The sequence below is a fragment of the Aphelocoma coerulescens genome (assembly GCF_041296385.1).
Source record: "Aphelocoma coerulescens isolate FSJ_1873_10779 chromosome Z unlocalized genomic scaffold, UR_Acoe_1.0 ChrZ, whole genome shotgun sequence".
Taxonomy (NCBI): domain Eukaryota; kingdom Metazoa; phylum Chordata; class Aves; order Passeriformes; family Corvidae; genus Aphelocoma; species Aphelocoma coerulescens.
In genome coordinates, this window is record NW_027184085.1 from 27,838,720 (window position 1) to 27,857,817 (window position 19,098).

At 41.3% G+C, this 19,098-nt stretch overlaps 2 protein-coding genes across 12 annotated transcripts in view; one reads left to right on the plus strand and one right to left on the minus strand.

Moving 5' to 3' along the window:
- The window catches only part of JAK2 (Janus kinase 2), a 95,986-nt gene extending 90,421 nt beyond the window's left edge, over positions 1-5,565 (plus strand). For all 11 annotated transcript variants that reach the window (XM_069001702.1, XM_069001708.1, XM_069001698.1 and 8 more), the window contains one exon: positions 1,423-5,565. In XM_069001702.1, the coding sequence (XP_068857803.1) occupies positions 1,423-1,530 (108 nt within the window). In that variant the 3' untranslated portion in view covers positions 1,531-5,565. The remainder of the gene's footprint in view (positions 1-1,422) is intronic.
- An 8,635-nt stretch (positions 5,566-14,200) lies between these two features.
- On the minus strand, positions 14,201-17,267 carry LOC138103647 (relaxin-3-like). The gene is made up of 2 exons (XM_069002103.1): positions 17,023-17,267; positions 14,201-14,785 (listed from the first exon to the last, which is right to left on the minus strand). Exons 1-2 carry the CDS (start codon positions 17,237-17,239, stop codon positions 14,418-14,420), a joined length of 585 nt encoding a protein of 194 aa, XP_068858204.1. The 5' UTR covers positions 17,240-17,267; the 3' UTR covers positions 14,201-14,417.
- Positions 17,268-19,098: the final 1,831 nt, after the last annotated feature.

Genomic DNA, 19,098 nt, shown 5'->3' on the forward strand with positions numbered 1-19,098 from the left:
AAGTCAAATTCAGTCAAATGGGTCTGGTAGGGCTATGTAGGTGAATCAGTAGTGAAAAAAAAGGAAGTAAAATAGTTATGGGTTATTTTTTTTTACATACGTAATTTCCAGCTCAGATTAATTGCTGCATCCCTTTAAAGTCAAGCACACTTAGGAGTAAGTCAAGAAATACTCCATTCAAAATTGGCGGAAGAGAAAACAGCAGGGTCAAGTGCTCTAATAGAGATGAGAACAAATGGTACAAGTGAGGCAGGAAGCCACAGGGGAAGAAAAAATGTATAGAGAATGGAAACAGAAGTCTTTGAAGAGCCTTTCTTGCATTTTATGTACTAGTACAGCAACTGTTGAATTGTAAAGGTTTGGCTTTTTGTAGATAACCTGAATGTCATATGTATGAGATAATACATAATCTGTTTTACTGAAATTGTATCGTAACTAACCCAAAGGTTTCAGTGGCTGACATTTCTCCAGCTATCAAAGCAAGATGGAAATGTCTCTGTGTCAGAAACTGTATGCATCCGCTTTTGATCCTGAAAGGCTAGTCATCACAGATAATAAATCTTCCAGATACCTGTAGCTTACAGAACTTTATCTTGCAGCTTACAAGCTGCTTGAGACTTGGTTCTAAAGCAGCTTGGTCAATGCAGGTGTTTCAAATTTGCTGAAAGATAAGGAACAGTTTCTACTTTTTTTCCGGGTAGCTGTACAGATTTCTCTTAAGCAACATGTGAAAAACTGTTAAAAGTACGAGAAATCGGTAGTAACAATCTGGATTGAATTAATGAGAAGAGTACAGGTGAAGAGTTTGGCAAGTTTCATGAGACCAGGTATCAGGTACATCTCTGGGCAAAAGGAAAACTGTTGCTGTGTAACTGTTATAGGGGAAATAGTTTTCAAAGTGGTTTTAGTTTGCACAGTAACTTTTTTTTTGTTTATTTCTGATTATATATGAAGAATAATTAAGAATTTAATATATAAATGTGGAAAAGTGTATGTTAACTTTGCAGGGGAAGCCTTATTTAGAATTACTGTCTTTGTAAATCTGATTCCTGGTCATACTGGTATTTGTCATGTCATTTTTTTTAACTTTTCAGAAAAAAAAAGAGGAAGCAAAAATATAAAAACATAGCAAAATAACATAAGTCTCGTAAAAGTTTCAAAAAAGAGCTGAGTGAATTTTCATGCTAACTTTAAAAAAATAGTCTTTTATAATAAGAGCTTTTGCAGAGCCACCTATCCTCAGTTCTTGCTATCCCTGGGACTGAGCACATAAACTGAAGGGTATAGCAAGAGTTTATGCACACTCTTTTGCAGCTGTTGTTTGGAAGCATGAAGTTAAGCTGGATGTTCTTTAGACCAGTTGAAAGTAAGTATGTGTGGTATCTGTTTACCTACTACCAGTTTTCTTTTTTTCTTCTCCAGATTTATGCTATCATGAAAGAATGCTGGAACAATAACGTTGCCCAGCGCCCCACCTTTAGGGATCTTGCTCAGCGAGTGGATCATATAAGGGAAAACATGGGTGGATGAGAAAACTGTCCCTCCTTCAGAGGATGAGTTGGAATGCAGAAGAAAATGTACTTGGTCAGCTGTGTATATTTGACATATGTACATGTGCACACATCTTATGCTTGCTGGAAGTAAAATCTGTGTGGCAAATACCCTATCTCAATCTGACTACTGAGAAATCCTGCTAGGACTTTTTTATCAGGATATATTTGTTACTATGAGAACATGCTGAAATTCTCAGTAGGGAAAGAAATTATTTTTCTAAATTAAATAATGAGTAGTCATTCAGCAACACCATTATTTGCCTTACTTGGCAATACAAAAAAGAGGTGACTTAAAATGGGATGAAACTGAGAGATAAAAACCCAGTGTATTTCCTTGCTGAAATGGAGATGCCCAGAAAAGACTTAGAGAAATACTTTTACACTGAGTGTATAGTGACTTGGCACCCTGTTTTGTGTGTTGCGCAAAGACTTTTGTCTGTAAATACAGTTTCATGATTTTTTCAGTGTTGATGCAGAACTGGCTTCTCTGTGTAACAAAACAGAAGTGGTTCAATGTGCCTGTCTGAATCAGTTATCAGCCAGCAGTATATCCAAAGAGATGTAATAGGCTGTGTGGTGTGCTGTAAGTATTTTGAGGGAAAGGGAGCAAATTGTGCTTAATTGGGGGAGACAGAAAATCTACTAATCCATGTGAAAATTATAATTTAAAAATGAAAAAGCATAGATGTTATCCTTTTCTTCTTACTCTTCTTTTCCCTTGAGTATTAGATTGCCTTTATAGAATTGAAGATGCAGTGATAACACATAGAAGTGAATTCATTTTACACAAGGCAGTGTCTTCAGTTTAAATAAGGAAAAGCTAAACATACTGCTTTTAAATGCTGCTCATTTTTTCTTTCCATCTTTGTAGTTTTCATGCAGCCATAAGTATATCTATGAATGGGAACTTTCAAAGCAGGATTAAAAACCTAGAAAATGCCCTCACTTTCACAATTCCTCACTTCACTGTTAAGATGATCATCTTAGTATCTTCCTTCCAGCTCAGAAAAAGAATACTTACAACGCAATATCTGATATGGGAGTCACAACCACATCAAGCCTGTTCTGTATTGAAGTGGCCCAAGCCTATTCCTTTCTGTGGTAATACCCAACATGAGACTATTTGGAAGGAGGAGTTACAAGTGCAATTGCTCCGCACTCAGCGGAGGGCAAGGACATGATTCCAGTTACTGAGAACTGGAAGGAGATAAGAGCTACCTGAATGCTGTATAATTCAGCTTTTGAAATAAGTAACAAAAATTTTTGGACAAGAGAACACTTCGGTTTTGCCTTGAGGCATAAAACTTGGGGATAATCTCATATCTCAAAGTAGTATAATTGCAGGGTTTGTTTATTTTTAGTTCAAATAATCTTGTTTGTTTTTACTTAAGCATTATTGTTTGCAAAGTAAAATGCTTGTTCTTCTTGGACTTCTGCTGAGAGAAGTTCAGTTAAGGGGATATACAGCTTGGCAAACTGACCTGACATCCAGATTTATATTTAAAATGAAGTGCTCATTTTTAAAATTTATGGCAGTGAGTTAGTGAAACAGAGGTTACTTTCACTGTGGGGCCTCCTTAAAATTTGTGGTTAACTACATCCATCTTATGAGAGGTTGAAGAACCTCAACTTTTAAAAAAAAGTAAAAAAAAAAAATCCTTAGTGTAACATAGTGCCAGTATAGCAGTATTTGTACAACTGTGATGTTTCTCTCCCACAATCACTCCTACAAAATTACTATTTTATAGCACAAGAGAGTGCTAAATAGGGAGAGCAGCATCAGCCTTCTCTCTGCCCATTGCATTTAGAACTATTTCTGCTAGTGTTCTTGCCTCCAAGCATTTGCATAAATGATTTTTCAGACTAATTTCACAGTCAGTTTTTAAGCTGAAAAGAACTTTGAAGTGCTTTGTTCAACTTGTTTTCTCAATTTCTATACATTGCTTTGAGGATTTGAAATTTTGTGCAAAAAATGTCTTTGCATTTGTAGTCTCAGTTATGTGTACATGTTTTTTGTAACAAAGGAGATAAAGCTTTAAAGCATTGAGACAGCATTTCAGCTGGATAACATATGCAGGAATTATGTAAAATTTGCAGTGTATGACACGCAATAGCTCACTGGTTTCAAATACATAGTAGACTAAACATAATTTATGTAAAAATCTCAGGGAAGTTTGTGTAATGCAATGAAGAAATCTTCCAGTCTGCTAATTTTTCAAGTGAATAAAAGGTCTTTTTCTTGTTCTACAACAGTATGACTAATTACATTGTCTATTTGATTGCATAAATGTAGTGGTGAACTCAAGGATGATCTTTAAGTGTCTTGTGGAGTTTTATTTTTTTTTTACTTTTAATACGATATCATTTTTAGAGAAAGCCATATCTTTACACTGCAGTGTAATTGTGTGCTGTTGGTCAGAGACAGTCTTTTTTTAACAACCAGAGGCCTGTGCAGAGGGCTTGATCATTTGGGATGAATGTTTGTAGCTGGAAGAATAGGACCTAGTAGTGCTTAGGACTTGGGGGATATATAGTCATCTGCAGTGTTGATATTTAGGTCCCAGAGCAGACCCAGTGGGTTTCTCAAAAAGCTGTTGAGGATTTAAGTGTAGTAACTTGCTTAATTTGGTACTGCCAATTGTTTAACCTTAAAAAAAAAAAAAAAAAAAAAAACACCACCACCAAAAAACACTGTATTTTGTATTTTGAAAGCTTTCAGATCTACAGTAGCATTGATAATGTCATATTTTTACATAGCCTTTGTATCAGTAGACTAAGTACTTTGTTTTAGAAACTGTCTTCAGTTGGCATTGCATTTGTCATGCTTTAGTGTAATCATTATGCACTTCAAAAATGCTGTTTGGTTTTGTTGGTAGAAAAAGTGCTGGTTTATGTATACCTGACTGCTACTACAGTGTAGAATTAAAATATTAACTACTGCTTTGCACTTATATTTGAAGTGAAAGAATTTTTTATAAGTGCACAATATATCTTACAGAATCTCAGCAATCAAGTATTGTGTTGTGTAGTATTGGTTTGTTGTCTATCAGCATAAATATGTTAAGTTTCAAAGTTAGTTTTAAAATGTATTCCACACAGTATTTCACAAAGTTGCAACAGTCATGTAGTAAGCCAGAGGAGAAATGAATTTTCAGGAGAAGAAACCCGCGTTCTTGTCAAGTCCTAGTACTGGTTAAAAGCTTCCATGGTTTAGATAATTGTTGCTAAATGTACTGATGAATACAACTGTGAAAATATATGTAAAAATTATATTTTTCCCCCAAAATTAAATTTTTAATTGTTGCATTTAGTTGAGATGTTGACCAGCTGCCTTGAAATATATGGGAAAAGATGTTACTGTATTAAGTATGAAGAAATGTAACTCTTGCATAAAGAAAGCAAGCTTTTCAGGAATGTAGGATCACAAACACCTACAGGATAGAGTTCTGAGAGCAAAAGTAGAAGTGTAGAAGAACAAGACTAAAGGAAGAAGGATGATGTTCAACACAGGAGGAGCTTTCTGTAACGTGAAATGCACAATGAATTATGAAAAACTAATGTCTACTGAAAATGCCATACCATGACAAATATGTGCTAATATATTTCTAAACTGTATATTGTCTGCCTTAATTCTAAAATATTCACAGACACCTAACCTGGCTGAAAAAATTTCAGTAATTACTATACCAAAAGAAACTTCTAAGTGTTGTGCCGTGCCAGACAACAATTCTGAAAAGGTGTTTAACTAAGAAGTTTTTTTTCTGAATTTTTCTTTTTGAATAAGAGGTTTACAGTACTTTATATTAAAGTAGAAAAAGTCCCTTGGTGGTAGGGAGCAGGGAGGAGAAGATATCTGCTACTTATGATTGAAATGTAAACATTATAATACATGGTTTATTGAAGAGAACATGAAAGGAATATTTTTAGAAAACTGTGTAATCCATACCTGAAACTTAACTGTGTGTTTCTTTCGCGTTTGGATAGTGAAAATAAAATAACTGAATACAATGAATTACACATGCCTGCCAGCATTTTCTTCTGTACACTACCTAAAATTTGTTACTGGTGTTTAGATCACTGCTGAAGGCAGCTGTTCTGTTTGATGAGTTAGAACACAGCACATACAACTTCCTAACCCTCCTAGAATAGCCATATGAAGCATTTATCCTTTGGAAGAAACTTAGATGTATCAAAGTTAAAGGTGTTACCTAAACAACAAGACTGGGAGCTTTTTAATCCCCTTTTTTATGAAGGTTTTCACTAAGCAAATGAATGTGGCATGGAAAAGCACTTCCTTTTGTTCTCAGTATTTGAAGAGATGCAAGTCTGTAAGACAGAAATGGCTTACACCACCTTACATTTCTTAAATTTGTTAGAAATTCTAATGTCTTGATTTGCATTACTTTGTCATCTTTCCATATGACTTTCCTTAACTTTACAGGAAATTTGCCACCACTTTTAATGAAAATTACCACCATTTACCTTGAACAGAGTTGAATGCTCTCACTAAATACACAACTGGACCCTTAGTATTACCCACCAAGTGCACCTGGGTCCTTGAGCAAAACCAGTCCCACAGATGAGTTTGCCTTTGCTTGAGGCAGGACTAATTCAGACAGTCTTCTCTAACATATTCCCCATATGGACCACGGAGCTTTATTCCCTTCTACAGTACATGGAGGTTTTGATTGGGCAGGGTCAGCTCAACTGGTAGAGCCTCAGTATTAAGTAACCAGCTGGTCTTAGCTAAATGTAGTTCCTAATGTTTGAAGGTTTCCCCACCCATTGCTTTCAAGGTGGATTTTAACACCCCATTCAGCTTTCCCAGAGGCTGGTGCATGACAGGAATATGGTGCACCCACTCAACACCGTGTTCTCTGGCCCAGGTGTCCCTGAGGCTATTTTTGAAATGAGTCCCATTGTCCAACCCAGTTCTTTCTGAGCTGCCATGTCCAGGCAGGACTTGCTTTTCTGGCCCAAGATGGTGTTCAGCTGGTGGCATGAGGCACAGGGTATCTCTCCAGTCCTTCAGTGGTTGTGCCACTGCTGTAAGCATGTAGCAGTTGCCTTGGCAGGTTTGCGAGAGTGGGATGTAAACGATCTGCCAAGCCCCCCCCATTTTTTTCTTTTGACCATCGTCCACCATACCATAGGGGTTTACCCACTTGCTCTGCTGGGTTGCAGCACACATTTCACAATGTCCTGGTTAGAGAGAAAGGAGATGGAGTTTTTAGTGCTGTGTGGGTGTGGCCACATGGTTTATTGCATGCCACACACATCGATGGGGATATGGTTTCAGCAGGAGAAGCCAAGGATCAGAAAGAAGGGGAAGTGCACCATCATGGCCCTCCCTAACCAAGAAGGTGTCGAGATCAGCCCGGTGGACTCAGCCCCCTCTATTACCCCCATTCCCTTCTCTGTTCCTTTGAGCCCAGTGGAGTGAACACCTCTGTCTCTGGCAGAGGGGAAGTAGCTGCACAGAGCCCAAAACCCCAGCTGAGCAAATCCAAGCGGCACTGGTGTTGGAGTCAGCCACATGGGACCAAGCCAAGCCAGGGGAACAGTGCCAAACACAATTGAGCTCAGCAGTCCAGAAAAAAAAAGCCAGAAATAAGCAGCACAGCACAAATGTTCTATCTGCCAAGTTTGTTTTGTCCCAGCTCTTTGTTGTTTTCAGACTGGTGGAGGGAGGGGACATTAAGCCATGGATATTGCCTTTGGGCACTATCTTTGTGAAGCGGTTTTTTTGTTGGCAGTGGTGAGCACCCTTTTGTGTATTAGGTCTTCCTTGGAAAAGTATCCTCCCTCCCATTTGACAGAAGTCACCTCCAGAGGCTGAGAGTTTCTATCCTCTTCCCAATCGCCTTGTCATTGCCCATGTTATGTGACAGGGATCCCAGCTGCTTGGCTTCGCTACCATGTGGTTTCGTATCGTGGGCTGCAGTATCCCAGCACTGGAGCAAATGGGTCAACAGGGACTCTGCTGACTGACGGCTGAAATCTTTTCCTATATCTCACAGCTCACCCAGGGATGGAGATTGGGTAATTATCTCTGGCCCGGCCTCTTCCTCTAGTGGTGCAGTAATACAGAAAAAGCCCAAGGTACCTCGGAGGAGGGACCCTGAACAAAGTAATCCCTGCGCTTTTATACCTTCACAGTCAGTGCAGTGAAAGTCTCGCTCGTCATCTGAGTCCTCAGCTGGAGGCTGCTGCATCCAGGCTGGTTCCTGTGTGTCTCTGAGTTACCTAGTCACTGCCATGGAAAAGGGCTATACCATGACCAGGACTGGTGCTTCTGGTTTGTTTTTTTTTTTTTAAGCCCGAGTCACTGTGATTTAATGAGACTTCAGTTTAGAATAGGTACACAGCTCTGATGATCATTAGAATTTTTTTCACCAGATTGTCTCCTGATCAATACTGATTTTTAGCTTCCAGTATGACTTTTCTGTGTGGCCCGGAACTCTGCAAACTCAAACCTACATCACTGACAAATTTTGACATAGATGCTGCTGCCTGTGTAAATTTTTGGAAGAGGTTGGAGCCACATGAAGAAAAAAGCTTTTATCTACTTGAAGGTAGATTCACAAAGCTGCAATTACTAAGGATCTGCCAAAAGGAGAGTCAGAGGGAGAGAATAAGAACTTGGTAAGGTGTTCTTCCTCATACAGATTTTGAAAAGACTGACAGCGTAGTCTAAAAATCCTTGAAAAGAGGTCATGTAGACATTAAAGGATGAGGTTCCAGTGGGGGAAAAAAAAAGTGCTCTCCAAAGTGAGTGTATCTCTTTGAAGATATGCACTGTCCACACTTCTAAGAGTCAATGCAGACAAGCTGAGTGGACAGGCAGGAAGGTGTACCTACAGAGTCTTCAGTGCTGGGCTGGAAACCATCTAAGTTTCCAAAAGCAAAGCTGAGAACGCTTGTCTTCCATCAGGTGGGTAAAGGCTGAACCAAGGTGAAAGTTAAACTACATTAGACTCACATCTAGCAAACAAGTCCTGTCTGACTGCTGAACAACTGGAACAATACAGAAGACTGTGCCTTTTTCCATGGCCTATTCAGTTTCTGAGCCCTCTCATTTAGATGTTCTCTGTCTCATGCAGCACTCAGTGAGAGTGGAAGAGAACCCAGAGAACTAGAGCTGAGAGACTTAAGATGAATGTTGGGAATGCAGGAAATTGACAAAGTATGAAAAGAACCAGAATTTCCTCTGCAATGGAAGTACAGTAATACTGCTGCAAACCTTAAGAAGTTCTGAAAAGGTGCTTTGCTCTTCAAGTAACTTGGCCCATATTGTTCCTTGTATCAGGGCTGGAAGGATCTGTGGGATGAAGATGCCTCAAACCAGGAAGATGTCCTAGCTGTCATCAGTCTATTGTGGAACACACCAGCCAGTCATGTTACTGAGAAGCTCCAAGGCCAACAGCTACCACATGTCAGCAGGATAGGAGTTTTTACTTGCCTGTTGAAGTAAGTGGCTGCCTCTCAAAAGCTCTGCACAGAGGGCACAAGACTGCTGGGGTCAGCATGACACTGCATGGGAGCCCTCAACCCACTGCTGTGATGTCAAACAAAAAAGAGTCAGGAGGAAATCTGTATTGTCACACTGTTGCTGCATGGGGAACACCTCATCTCTCCAGGCAGGGACAAAAAGATGCAAAACTACACAGACAGAAACATTTCAACAGTGGCCTTTGGTGTCAGGACTAGCTGCTGCTGAGCTCAATGACTTCTGCAATACCAGAAGCATATGGTCACAGGCAAACTACATTAGGTTGTTGACACAGGAAAAAACTTCAGTAAATGAACCACTGAGTAATGATACCGGGAGAGCTGAAACCATAGGGATCCCTTTCTGATTCAGAGGCATTTTGCTTTCAGCTTCTTTGGACAAAACAGCTCCTGATGAGGCACTCCTCAGTGCCAGAAGGGATGCATCACTTGCTGGCTGAGATCTCATGGAAACTGGAAGGACCTGCAGAGTCTCAGGTCAAGTACTACAGTCCAGGGAAGACAATCCAGACAAGGCAAAGCAGCATATGTCTGTGGGCTCTTTTGCTGCCCTATTTTGAAGGGCACTACCCAGGAGTTTTCAAAGCACAAAGGTTGGCAGCCAGATTTTGATTCTCATCTCATTTTCTGTACATGAAAGATACACTACATCACTCAGCTGTGTTAACAATGTGCTCTTGAAAAATCATAGAGGTACATCACTAAGGTTAAAACATGAGAGTAGGCTGCAGCTGAGGAACATTTAGCAATTCAAATGAACCATGGGAAATTTCCAGGAAAAACATAGGTAGAAGGAAGCTTAGATGAAGAAAAAGAATCTGATGCACAAGCTAGAGAATTTACTTTCCTTCCCATTAGTGCTGGTTCTCTAGAGTTTGTAGGTCAGAAAACAGTAACTGACAAGCACACTGTTACAGTCCAGTATCTAATACCACAAAGCAGGTGGCACAAAGCAGACTAATAGTCAAGTAAGTCTAAACTAAATCCGGGGAAAGGAGCCAACAGCTCAGGTGTTTGTTCCCAAGATACATGAAAGCTGTGTGATGATAGAATTCATTCCATGTGTGGTGGCAGTGTGGCATAAATGAGGAAAAGACTGCCTTTCAGCTAATTGCTGATACAAGTGAGTGACTGCAGAGCAGCAGATGGGATACAAATCTAGCCAGGTTTCATTCTGTTGAGCAGGAAAGGAGTTGTCATTTTCTACTGAGTCTCTACTGCCTGCTGAGTAGGAAAGACGGTAGTCTCAGAAACTCTTCCTAAAACTCAGAGTGGTAACTCTAGATCTGTCTCCAGCTCCAGAAGGTAAAAATAAAGGTTAATGTTTTTCCTGCCTGTAAGTGGAGGCTAAAAAAGAAAAAAATGGATAGCACATCTCCAGTAATGCATGAATCTAGATGTTTTCCTCTATGGTTTAAACAATTGGCAAAATAAAGAACTGGCCAAACAGGACTAGAGTTAGGAGGGAGATGTGTCTTCCAGGTCTCTGGGATTTTCTGTACAGTTCTCTGTAGTACCTTTAGCATTCTAACTATGGTCAAACTTACATATCACCACTGCTTGAGGCACTGGGCTCTAGCTATACCACAATCAACACATTGCATAATTGCGTTACGAGTTCCATCAGATTTAAAACAAGGCAATAGCAAGGAACAGACCTGGGAAACCTGTTATTACATACTGCTCTGAATTATTCCCATGTCTTTGGGTCTTGTTCTAAGAGCTCATAGTCAGACCTGAATCAGACTCCATCCCTAGTGAAAAAAATTCCCCAAAACATCCAGAAATTTGTATCATGCAGATAAAAATGGCAGTGCTAATATGGGAATGTGCAGGTATACCACTTTCTACTCATGAACTCAAAATAGCTGTTCAGAAGATGGCTCACACATCTTAATAGATTACACAGAGATTGGACATTTCCTGTGCAGTAAGACTTGATATCAACAGGACTGTAAGGAATTTCTGTAAGCAGCAAGTTGCTAAAACAATGTTTTCCTCAATACCTAATTCTCTGTGAAAGAAATGGGGGAAAAAACCTCAACTTTTTCCTTGTAAAAAAGTGTATGTTTCTGAACAGTTGTGATGGTAAGCAGAATGTGTTGCTTTAAGCTGCTGTCCTCATGTTTATGCTGCTGGGTACATACAGCAGCACTCCCTAAGGCATTTTCAACTGAGACAGTGTCCTTTTGCTGTATCTGGATCAATACCCAACTTAACCTTTATTTTACCTTTTGAGCTGTCTGCTCCAAAGTATGTTTGCTTCAGAGCGTGTTTGCTTTCCCTACCTAATAGTCAGACACCTCATTTTACATAAAAGGGTTGCTTCTGTTCTTAAAAAAAGTACCTGTGGACATCGAGTAATGTGAACAGTAAGCAGACAGCATCCTCTAGACCTGTTCCAATCAAGTGACACATAATCATCACCTTTGGCTACATTGCAAAGAAACCATTAGAAAATACAGCCTAGAGTCACAGAAAACCTTCAGTTTTTGAAAACTCAGCTTGCAAAAAGAAAAAAAGAAAAGAAAAAAAGAAAAAAAGAAAAAAGAAAAGAAAAAAGAAAAAAGAAAAGAAAAAAGAGAGGAGGAAAGAGGAGAGGAGAGGAGAGGAGAGGAGAGGAGAGGAGAGGAGAGGAGAGGAGAGGAGAGGAGAGGAGAGGAGAGGAGAGGAGAGGAGAGGAGAGGAGAGGAGAGGAGAGGAGAGGAGAGGAGAGGAGAGGAGAGGAGAGGAGAGGAAAGGAAAGGAAAGGAAAGGAAAGGAAAGGAAAGGAAAGGAAAGGAAAGGAAAGGAAAGGAAAGGAAAGGAAAGGAAAGGAAAGGAAAGGAAAGGAAAGGAAAGGAAAGGAAAGGAAAGGAAAGGAAAGGGGAAAGGAACGGGGAAAGGAAAGGAAAGGAAAAAAATCTTTCACACTGTAATATGTATACAGATACTTTCTTACTCTAAAATACAGAATTTCTGTCTGTGCCATCTATCTGTGCCATGGCTTGCCTACTAAAGTTGTTACAGACTATGACAAGGCCTATTAAGAAACCAAACGAAAACACCAATCTCACCTTTTCTCTAGGTTGACTCATACCTCTGAGAAAAGCCTGTTCATATCAGATAAAGACTGATCTTTCTATTTATAATCCCATCTCAGCCTGAAACACTTCCACTCAAACACTGTTTCCACTTACACTATTTATAGTTTTACCGATGGGTTACATCTTAACCCAGCAAATTAAACTCCAGATTGTTCCATTCAAGGCTTAAAATCACAAATTTAAAGTTTTTACTTCATCTTTGTTTCACTCAAGCCTTCTATAACCATATTCACCTTTTCCAATATTCCTTTGCAAAAGCTTGGGGGACAGTTTTCTAGCAAAATGAATGCATACAGGATAATTTTTAGTTTCTTCCTGCATGGAATTTTCATATTGTGGCTTTTCTTAGGGATGCTATGTACCTCTTCTTCCTCACCTTACTAGTAAGTAATCTTAACTTCAAAAGTTCTTGATACTGCTCAAAAATAAGGAATACTTCCCCTCAAACTCCTCCTGTAATCTTCTGGGAGATCCTAATCTAAACTAGGAGTCTCCAAATCCAAAACTAACTGTGAGGAGAAGTTGCTGGAAGCGAAGCTACAGACATTTAGCCAACCTGTTGCAAAAACAAACCCACCCCAAACTATAACAGAATGTCACACAGTTGCTTTTTCTACTCAGAGTGGCAAAAAGCATCTTACAGTCACTACAACAAAGACGCTTAAGAAGACTACTCATTTCTTTATAAATACTGTAACAAGGTCAGAAGAGATGGTTCTTTTCATGCGGAAGATAACAGCATTCCTAGTGAATGTCCATTCTGCCCAATCTCTACTGAATAAAACTGATATCTGAAAAAAAATAAAAAAGATTTATAGATGCCTAATTGCAGCAATAACAATAATATCTTAAGAAAAGGAATAAAGAAATGATGCAATAATTGCAGGGAGCAGTAGTCCAATCAAGGAACACTTGTCAAAAGACATTTTGAAGAACAAAGCCAAAGGCATCAACCGCACAGGCTGAGCCATGAAGCATGCTCTGAGTCAACTACTGCTGGTACTTACCAACTACTGCTTACTTAAAGGTAAGTTACCATGAGCATCATAGAGGTCAGAAAAACCAAACCCTCATTTCATGAACAATATAGCTAGGAAGAAAACTTTTTACAACTGAGAAAAACATGCAGGAAGGCAAAAGGATTAGAAACTACAAGGATTAAATCAGCTATTTATAAAAACAATAGCAATTAGCAACTTCAAAATAAATCTGAAGTAGTGTAGACCAGCACACCTTAAGAACACACAGAACGATGCCTGAGTGTCTGTACAGTGTTACTTGATGTACATCCAGCACTATCACTCTGCAGTAGTTGGGAAAAAATGGAGAAGTAAAGTAAACAGGGAATAACTGAAGTGTTAATACTCTATTGTATTTAAGCCTATCCATGAGTACAAAAAAAAATCAGGTTGCAAGTGTTTTGTTGTGGTAAAGTTTCTATAAAGATAATACTACATAAAACCAATTCTGCAATTAAAAGGAAATGGAAAACTTGTGTTCAAAATAATCAGCAAGCTGAGTCAGTGTTAAGTGGGGTTTCAGTTGACAAGATAGTCTTTCTGTACAGCTTTGTACCATGAATTCCATTTTCAGTATTGTTGGATATTACAAGGAAGCTGGAGTGGGTCTCTTCATTAGAAACTTAGTAACAGTGGAAGTAAGGGGTTCAAACTGAACAATTGAGAATTTAGGTTAGATCTTGTGGGAGAAATTGTTCCGTGTGGGGGTGGTGAGATACTGGCACAGGTTGCTCAGAGAAGCTGTGGATGCCCCATCCCCAGCAGTGTTAAGGCCAGGTTGGATGGGGCTCATCAAGTAGAAGGTGTACCTGCCTACATCAGGGGAGATGGAACTAGGTGATCTTGAAGGTCCCTACCAACACAAGCCATTCTATGATTCTTTTTACAGAGGAAGAATAATTTGGCAACACTTAATATAATTACATTTTAATGAAATATTGAAGTTCTTCTTAAAGTGTTACAAAGATATAATACATTTGTAATATAAGTGTAAAGGCTCAACATTAAAATGAAAAGACTTAGTAAAAAATATAGATTAGAAGTTACTACAGCAAAACAAACTCATTGCAATTACACTTATGTTTTGTTTGTTTTGTTGTTTTTGGTTTTTTTTAAAAGAAAACCAGCTATACTGACTGGCACATATAGACAAGATAAAATACAGCAAAAATTTTTTCCTCCATTAAGTATTCAATCAAGTAGTACTGCAACAAACACTGATTTCATGCATAAGTGTAGAGAGGATTTTAAACTCTGCATATAGTACTAATTTCAGCTTTTGTACAGCCCCATTTACAACACATTCCTGCCAAACCCAGAGACTCCCTTTTTCTTCTGGGATACCTGGCCCAAAGGTAGCTGCTGGATTCCATGGGATTTGCATTTCCTGTTCCTCCCCTGTCATTTTGAACAGCCTCCTCTACCTGACGAACTAGTTTTTTTAAGTCACCTGCCACAGGGGCATATTCATTATAGTAATTTAAACTATACAAGTCCTTAAACGTCTCCCATCCAAGAAATGGGCTGCTTCTCTGCAGCTGCTCCACTTCAGGATCCAAAACTGATTGCAGGTTGAAGCTTCCCAGGAGTTTGTTACTTGCTGTTTGTGCAGAATCTGTTGATAGAGAAGACTTTTTAAAGTTCAGATTGTAGGACCATGAAAAGGCGCACACAGCTCTAAGAAATAGCAACAAAACCCATTCAGTTAGCAATACATGAAACACTGTTATGTAGGAGAACTGTCAGTACTTCAGAGTCTCCACACCATGACTTGTAGTTTACTTTTAGCGGATCTATGTTTTAAAGTCTATACCTCCTGCTAGACAGGCAGAGTACACAGAAACAACTGCAACTGAAGTAAAAGCATCCTATCACAGCTGCAGTGTTATTGATAGAGAAGACTCAATTTTTTCCACGGAAACAGAATTTTGTTGTAAAGACATGTATCCAGAAACACCACAGAGCTATGTCATTGTCTGATGAATTAGATCAGACCCCTCCTCTCCTGTGCCCAATCACACAAACTAGCATCATGTGAAGAACAAATGTAGGAAGGACTACATAAGCAAAGATTACATGTAAACTGATTCTTAGATTGCATTTTTCTACAGCTATTTTTAACTGATGCTTTCCACTAATTTCTTTCATTTCTCAAGGCATATCAGAAGCTTGCAGAATTTACTTATGACATGCTTCATTTCACTGACTAAAGTGTTCTCAAAAATCTAGCTCTACTTCCTTTCTCCTTACACTGTTTCTCTTGATTTTACTTCTGCAAGGCAAGTGGCATTGCTTACTTCAGCTAATGTGAAGAAAAGCAGCTTCTTCAATTCTTATTTTAAAAAGAATCCAAAATAACTCTTTGTCTTGTGATCTTAATGCTGCTAATATGGTTAATTTTTTTGTTTCAGAAAGCTGAAAGCACATGAGAACATCCAGTGAATTTTATATTTATTTTAATATGACTAATTAATATATAGAACCTAATTTTCAGATAGAACAGCTGCCTGAGTATATGCAAAAATAAAAGTAGCTGTAGCTACTTTATTATGTAAACAGTGACTGCTATTTAATAGCCTTTTGGGGTGGAGAAGACATTTAGTTAGACATCATGCAGCACAGTGGGGCTCCTTGGGTTCTCAGAAGCTGCTGCTAATAAAAAGGAAAGCAAAATTTTCTTGGAAAGAACATAATCTGCACAGAAGCTGTATATAAGTAATTTGTTATAATGACAAAGGTTACTTTTATCTTTTACTCAACACGGGGGGGGGGGGGGGGGGGGGGGGGGCCGGGAGGGGAAAGGCAAAAAATTCCCAGAAAATGCAGAATACTGGTTTCATTAGCTGCCTGAAGTCTTAGGTTATTTCACTAATTGTATGTTTAATCAGAAAAAAATATTCTCTTCCATTGCACGTTTTAGCCACAATCCCAATTTTTGTCCTTGTTAAAAATGTTATTTTTCACTATTCAAAATATCAACATAAATTAGAGTCATCACTTAAAATTACTGTTACATCACCGCAGTTTGAGAACACAGCCCAAAAGACATCTACTTAAAATTTCCTAATATATCGGGCTTGGGACGCGCGACAGTAAAACTATGAGGAATATTTTACCCATTAACTGTTTCGCCATAAAGCAGTTCTTGCTGTGTCAATTGTAACCTGAAGCACCAGAGAGTCCATCCTCCCAAGTGCCAACTCTTTGATGCAGAGCAGCGTAAGAGAGTGATAGCATCGCGCGCGATTCCACGTCCATGGCGGTCCCGCACATCCCGGGAGCTCTGACAGGCAGCGCGGCGTCAGAGATCCCGTCCGGCAGGGAAACCCCGGCCTGCAGGGACCCCACTTCGTTCCGCCGCCCGAGGAATTATCGAGCCTTGGGAAGGGAAAGAAGCCACAGCGACAGGCATTCCCCACAGCTCCCCAGGGCGCATCAGACCTCCCCACACGGCCGAGAGAAGGGAGAAGTGTGATTTTGTGGGATTCATAGCAGAAGCTGCTCTGCCGCCCCCAGCCCTGCGCAGCCGCGCGGTATCTCCAAACTTGACCGAAAACTTTGCGGGTTATCCCGGCAAATGACGCCCCAGCACCTGCCGTCCCTTTCCCTCTGAATCTGAGGGCACCCTTCCAGAAGTCTCGGAAACGCCAGCTAGGACCTAGGATCCGCGAGAGAGGGACGGGGACCTTCCCTCCGCGGCTCAAGGGAAGGAGGAGCGAGAGGCGCCGCGGGGCGCTCGCCCTTCCCCATTCCCTCCCATTCTCTCCATCCCTCCTCGCAGGCCGTCGCTCGGCAGCGAGCGAAGCGCCCCGACAGCCGCCTGTCCTTCGGCCCCGCTCCTGGGACACTCACCGGCCGCGGGCGCTGGCTCCACCGCCAGCAGGGAGAGCCGCTTCCAGCGGGACCCGCCGCAGGTGAAGATGACGGCGCGGATGAACTCGCGGCCGCACAGCTTCACCCCGTAGCCGTCCCCCTCGCCCGCGGGCAGCACGGCGCCGGGGTGCCCCGGCGCTGCGGCACACAGCAGTGCCACGGCGGCGCACAGCAGTCGCAGCTTGGCCATCCCCATGGCGCCGTCCCCGTCCCGCGGGCGCGTTCCCAGCAGACCCGACGGCCGCCACAACGCCCCCGACCGCGGCGTCCAGCCCAGCCCCGCCGCTGCCCGCCGCCCGCCTTTTATGCGCTGCGAGCGGCGCTGAGTCACCGCCCCGGCCCCGGCCCCGGCCCCGAGCCCCCTCCCCTTCCCCGGTGCCGCGGCTGTCGTCTCTCGCCGGGCGGTCCCTGTGCCTGAAACAGCCGTCCAGGAGCCCCGGGGTAGCGCCTTCCCCTCTTTCTGCCCTTGCTAGCTGCCGCGGCTCTTCACACCGCCGCGAAGGTGTACCTCACCTTCGGCTCCCCTCCTCGGGCTCCCCCCTACCCGGAGACACGCTCTTTTTCCTCCGCAGGGTCTGCATGTCAGCTTCTCCTGTTTGTGGCCAGGTAGCAGTGCCGATGCCCTTTCTAATTGCTTTGAAAATGTGAAAAACTTAATCTCGACTCTTTTTGTCTCTTGCAGGTCTAGAATCTCCATAACTACCTCTATGTCCTAAAAATGTTGACTGACATAAAAAGACAGAAACAAGTAAAATAAAATAAATGCACTTTCACAGAAGTGCTTCAGCTATGATACTTGAAGGGGGGTTTCAAAGCCTGGATTCCTCTCAGGTTTGTTGTACTGGAGGCCTGAGTTCAGTGCCAGCCATAGGCATCTGAGTGTCAGAGATATCCTGGCTCCAGCGTGGGCATCCTAGGGATGTGGAGCTCCACATCTGCGTGTCTCACCATCAGGGCCCAGCAGGCTCTGGCTGACAAGGGTGGTGGTCTTTGGACTCCAGGCAGAACTATGCACTGTGTGAAAGTAAACTTTACTTCTGGATTTGTTTGTTGGTTTGTGGGTTTGGTTTTTTTCCCAGCAAAATAGGACAAGAAGTGGCTGCTGTCACTTTTTATAAAAAGTCATACTGTGGAGAACCAGAAAAGTTTATCTCTCTTAAAATACTTTGAAACTGTTGTCTGTAGATCCTTTTGCACGAGGGCTATACTTTCAATCCCTTGAGTATTGTTGGCATATAAAAAACCCCCTCAAAACTCAATCTAGAAGGAGAACACAGAGAAGATGTACATCTACTGACTAGTGTACAAAGGTGAATGATTTGTTTGTGCTGGCAGAGAAGTCATAGACTCCAATCCCCTCTTCAAGGAGGACTTAAGTATTTTACACTGAGCTGGATCTAGAACAAGATTATGGAGGGCTAAAATAGCGAGCAAAGTTGTTGTGGTTTAACCCCAACCAGCCACTAAGCCCCATACAGCCACTCACTCATTTCCCAATTAGTATAATTGGAGAGAGACTTAGAAAATGAGAAAAGTCATGGCAGTTTAATAGGGAAAGCAAAAGCTGCACACAAAAGCCAAGCAAAACAGGAATTGGTTCAGTGCTTCCTGTGGGCAGGCAGGTGTTCAGCCATCTTGGGAAGACAAATTTAATCACTCCAAATGTACCCTCCTTTCTCCTCCTTCCTCCCTCTCCCCCCCTTTATATACCAGCATGATATCTCTTTGGTCTTTTCGGTCACCTGTCCTGGCTGTATCTCCTCCCACGCACCCCCAGTCCCCTCCCTAGTGTGGCAGTACCAAAAGCAGAAAAGGCCTTGGGTCTTTCTGCTCAGCAATAATAAAAACATCTCTACACTATCAACCCTGAGTTCAGCATGAACCCAAAACACAGCCCCATACCAGCCACTGTGAAGAAAATTAACTCTACCCCAGCCAAAACCTCCTGGTTTTGGACAAGTTTTCTTTTTGGTCCTGTCTTAAGTGTTTTAGACCGAAGTACCTCTTCAACAGTAGGCACCAGGTTGCTATGATGTTGCTAGGATGCAATCTGCA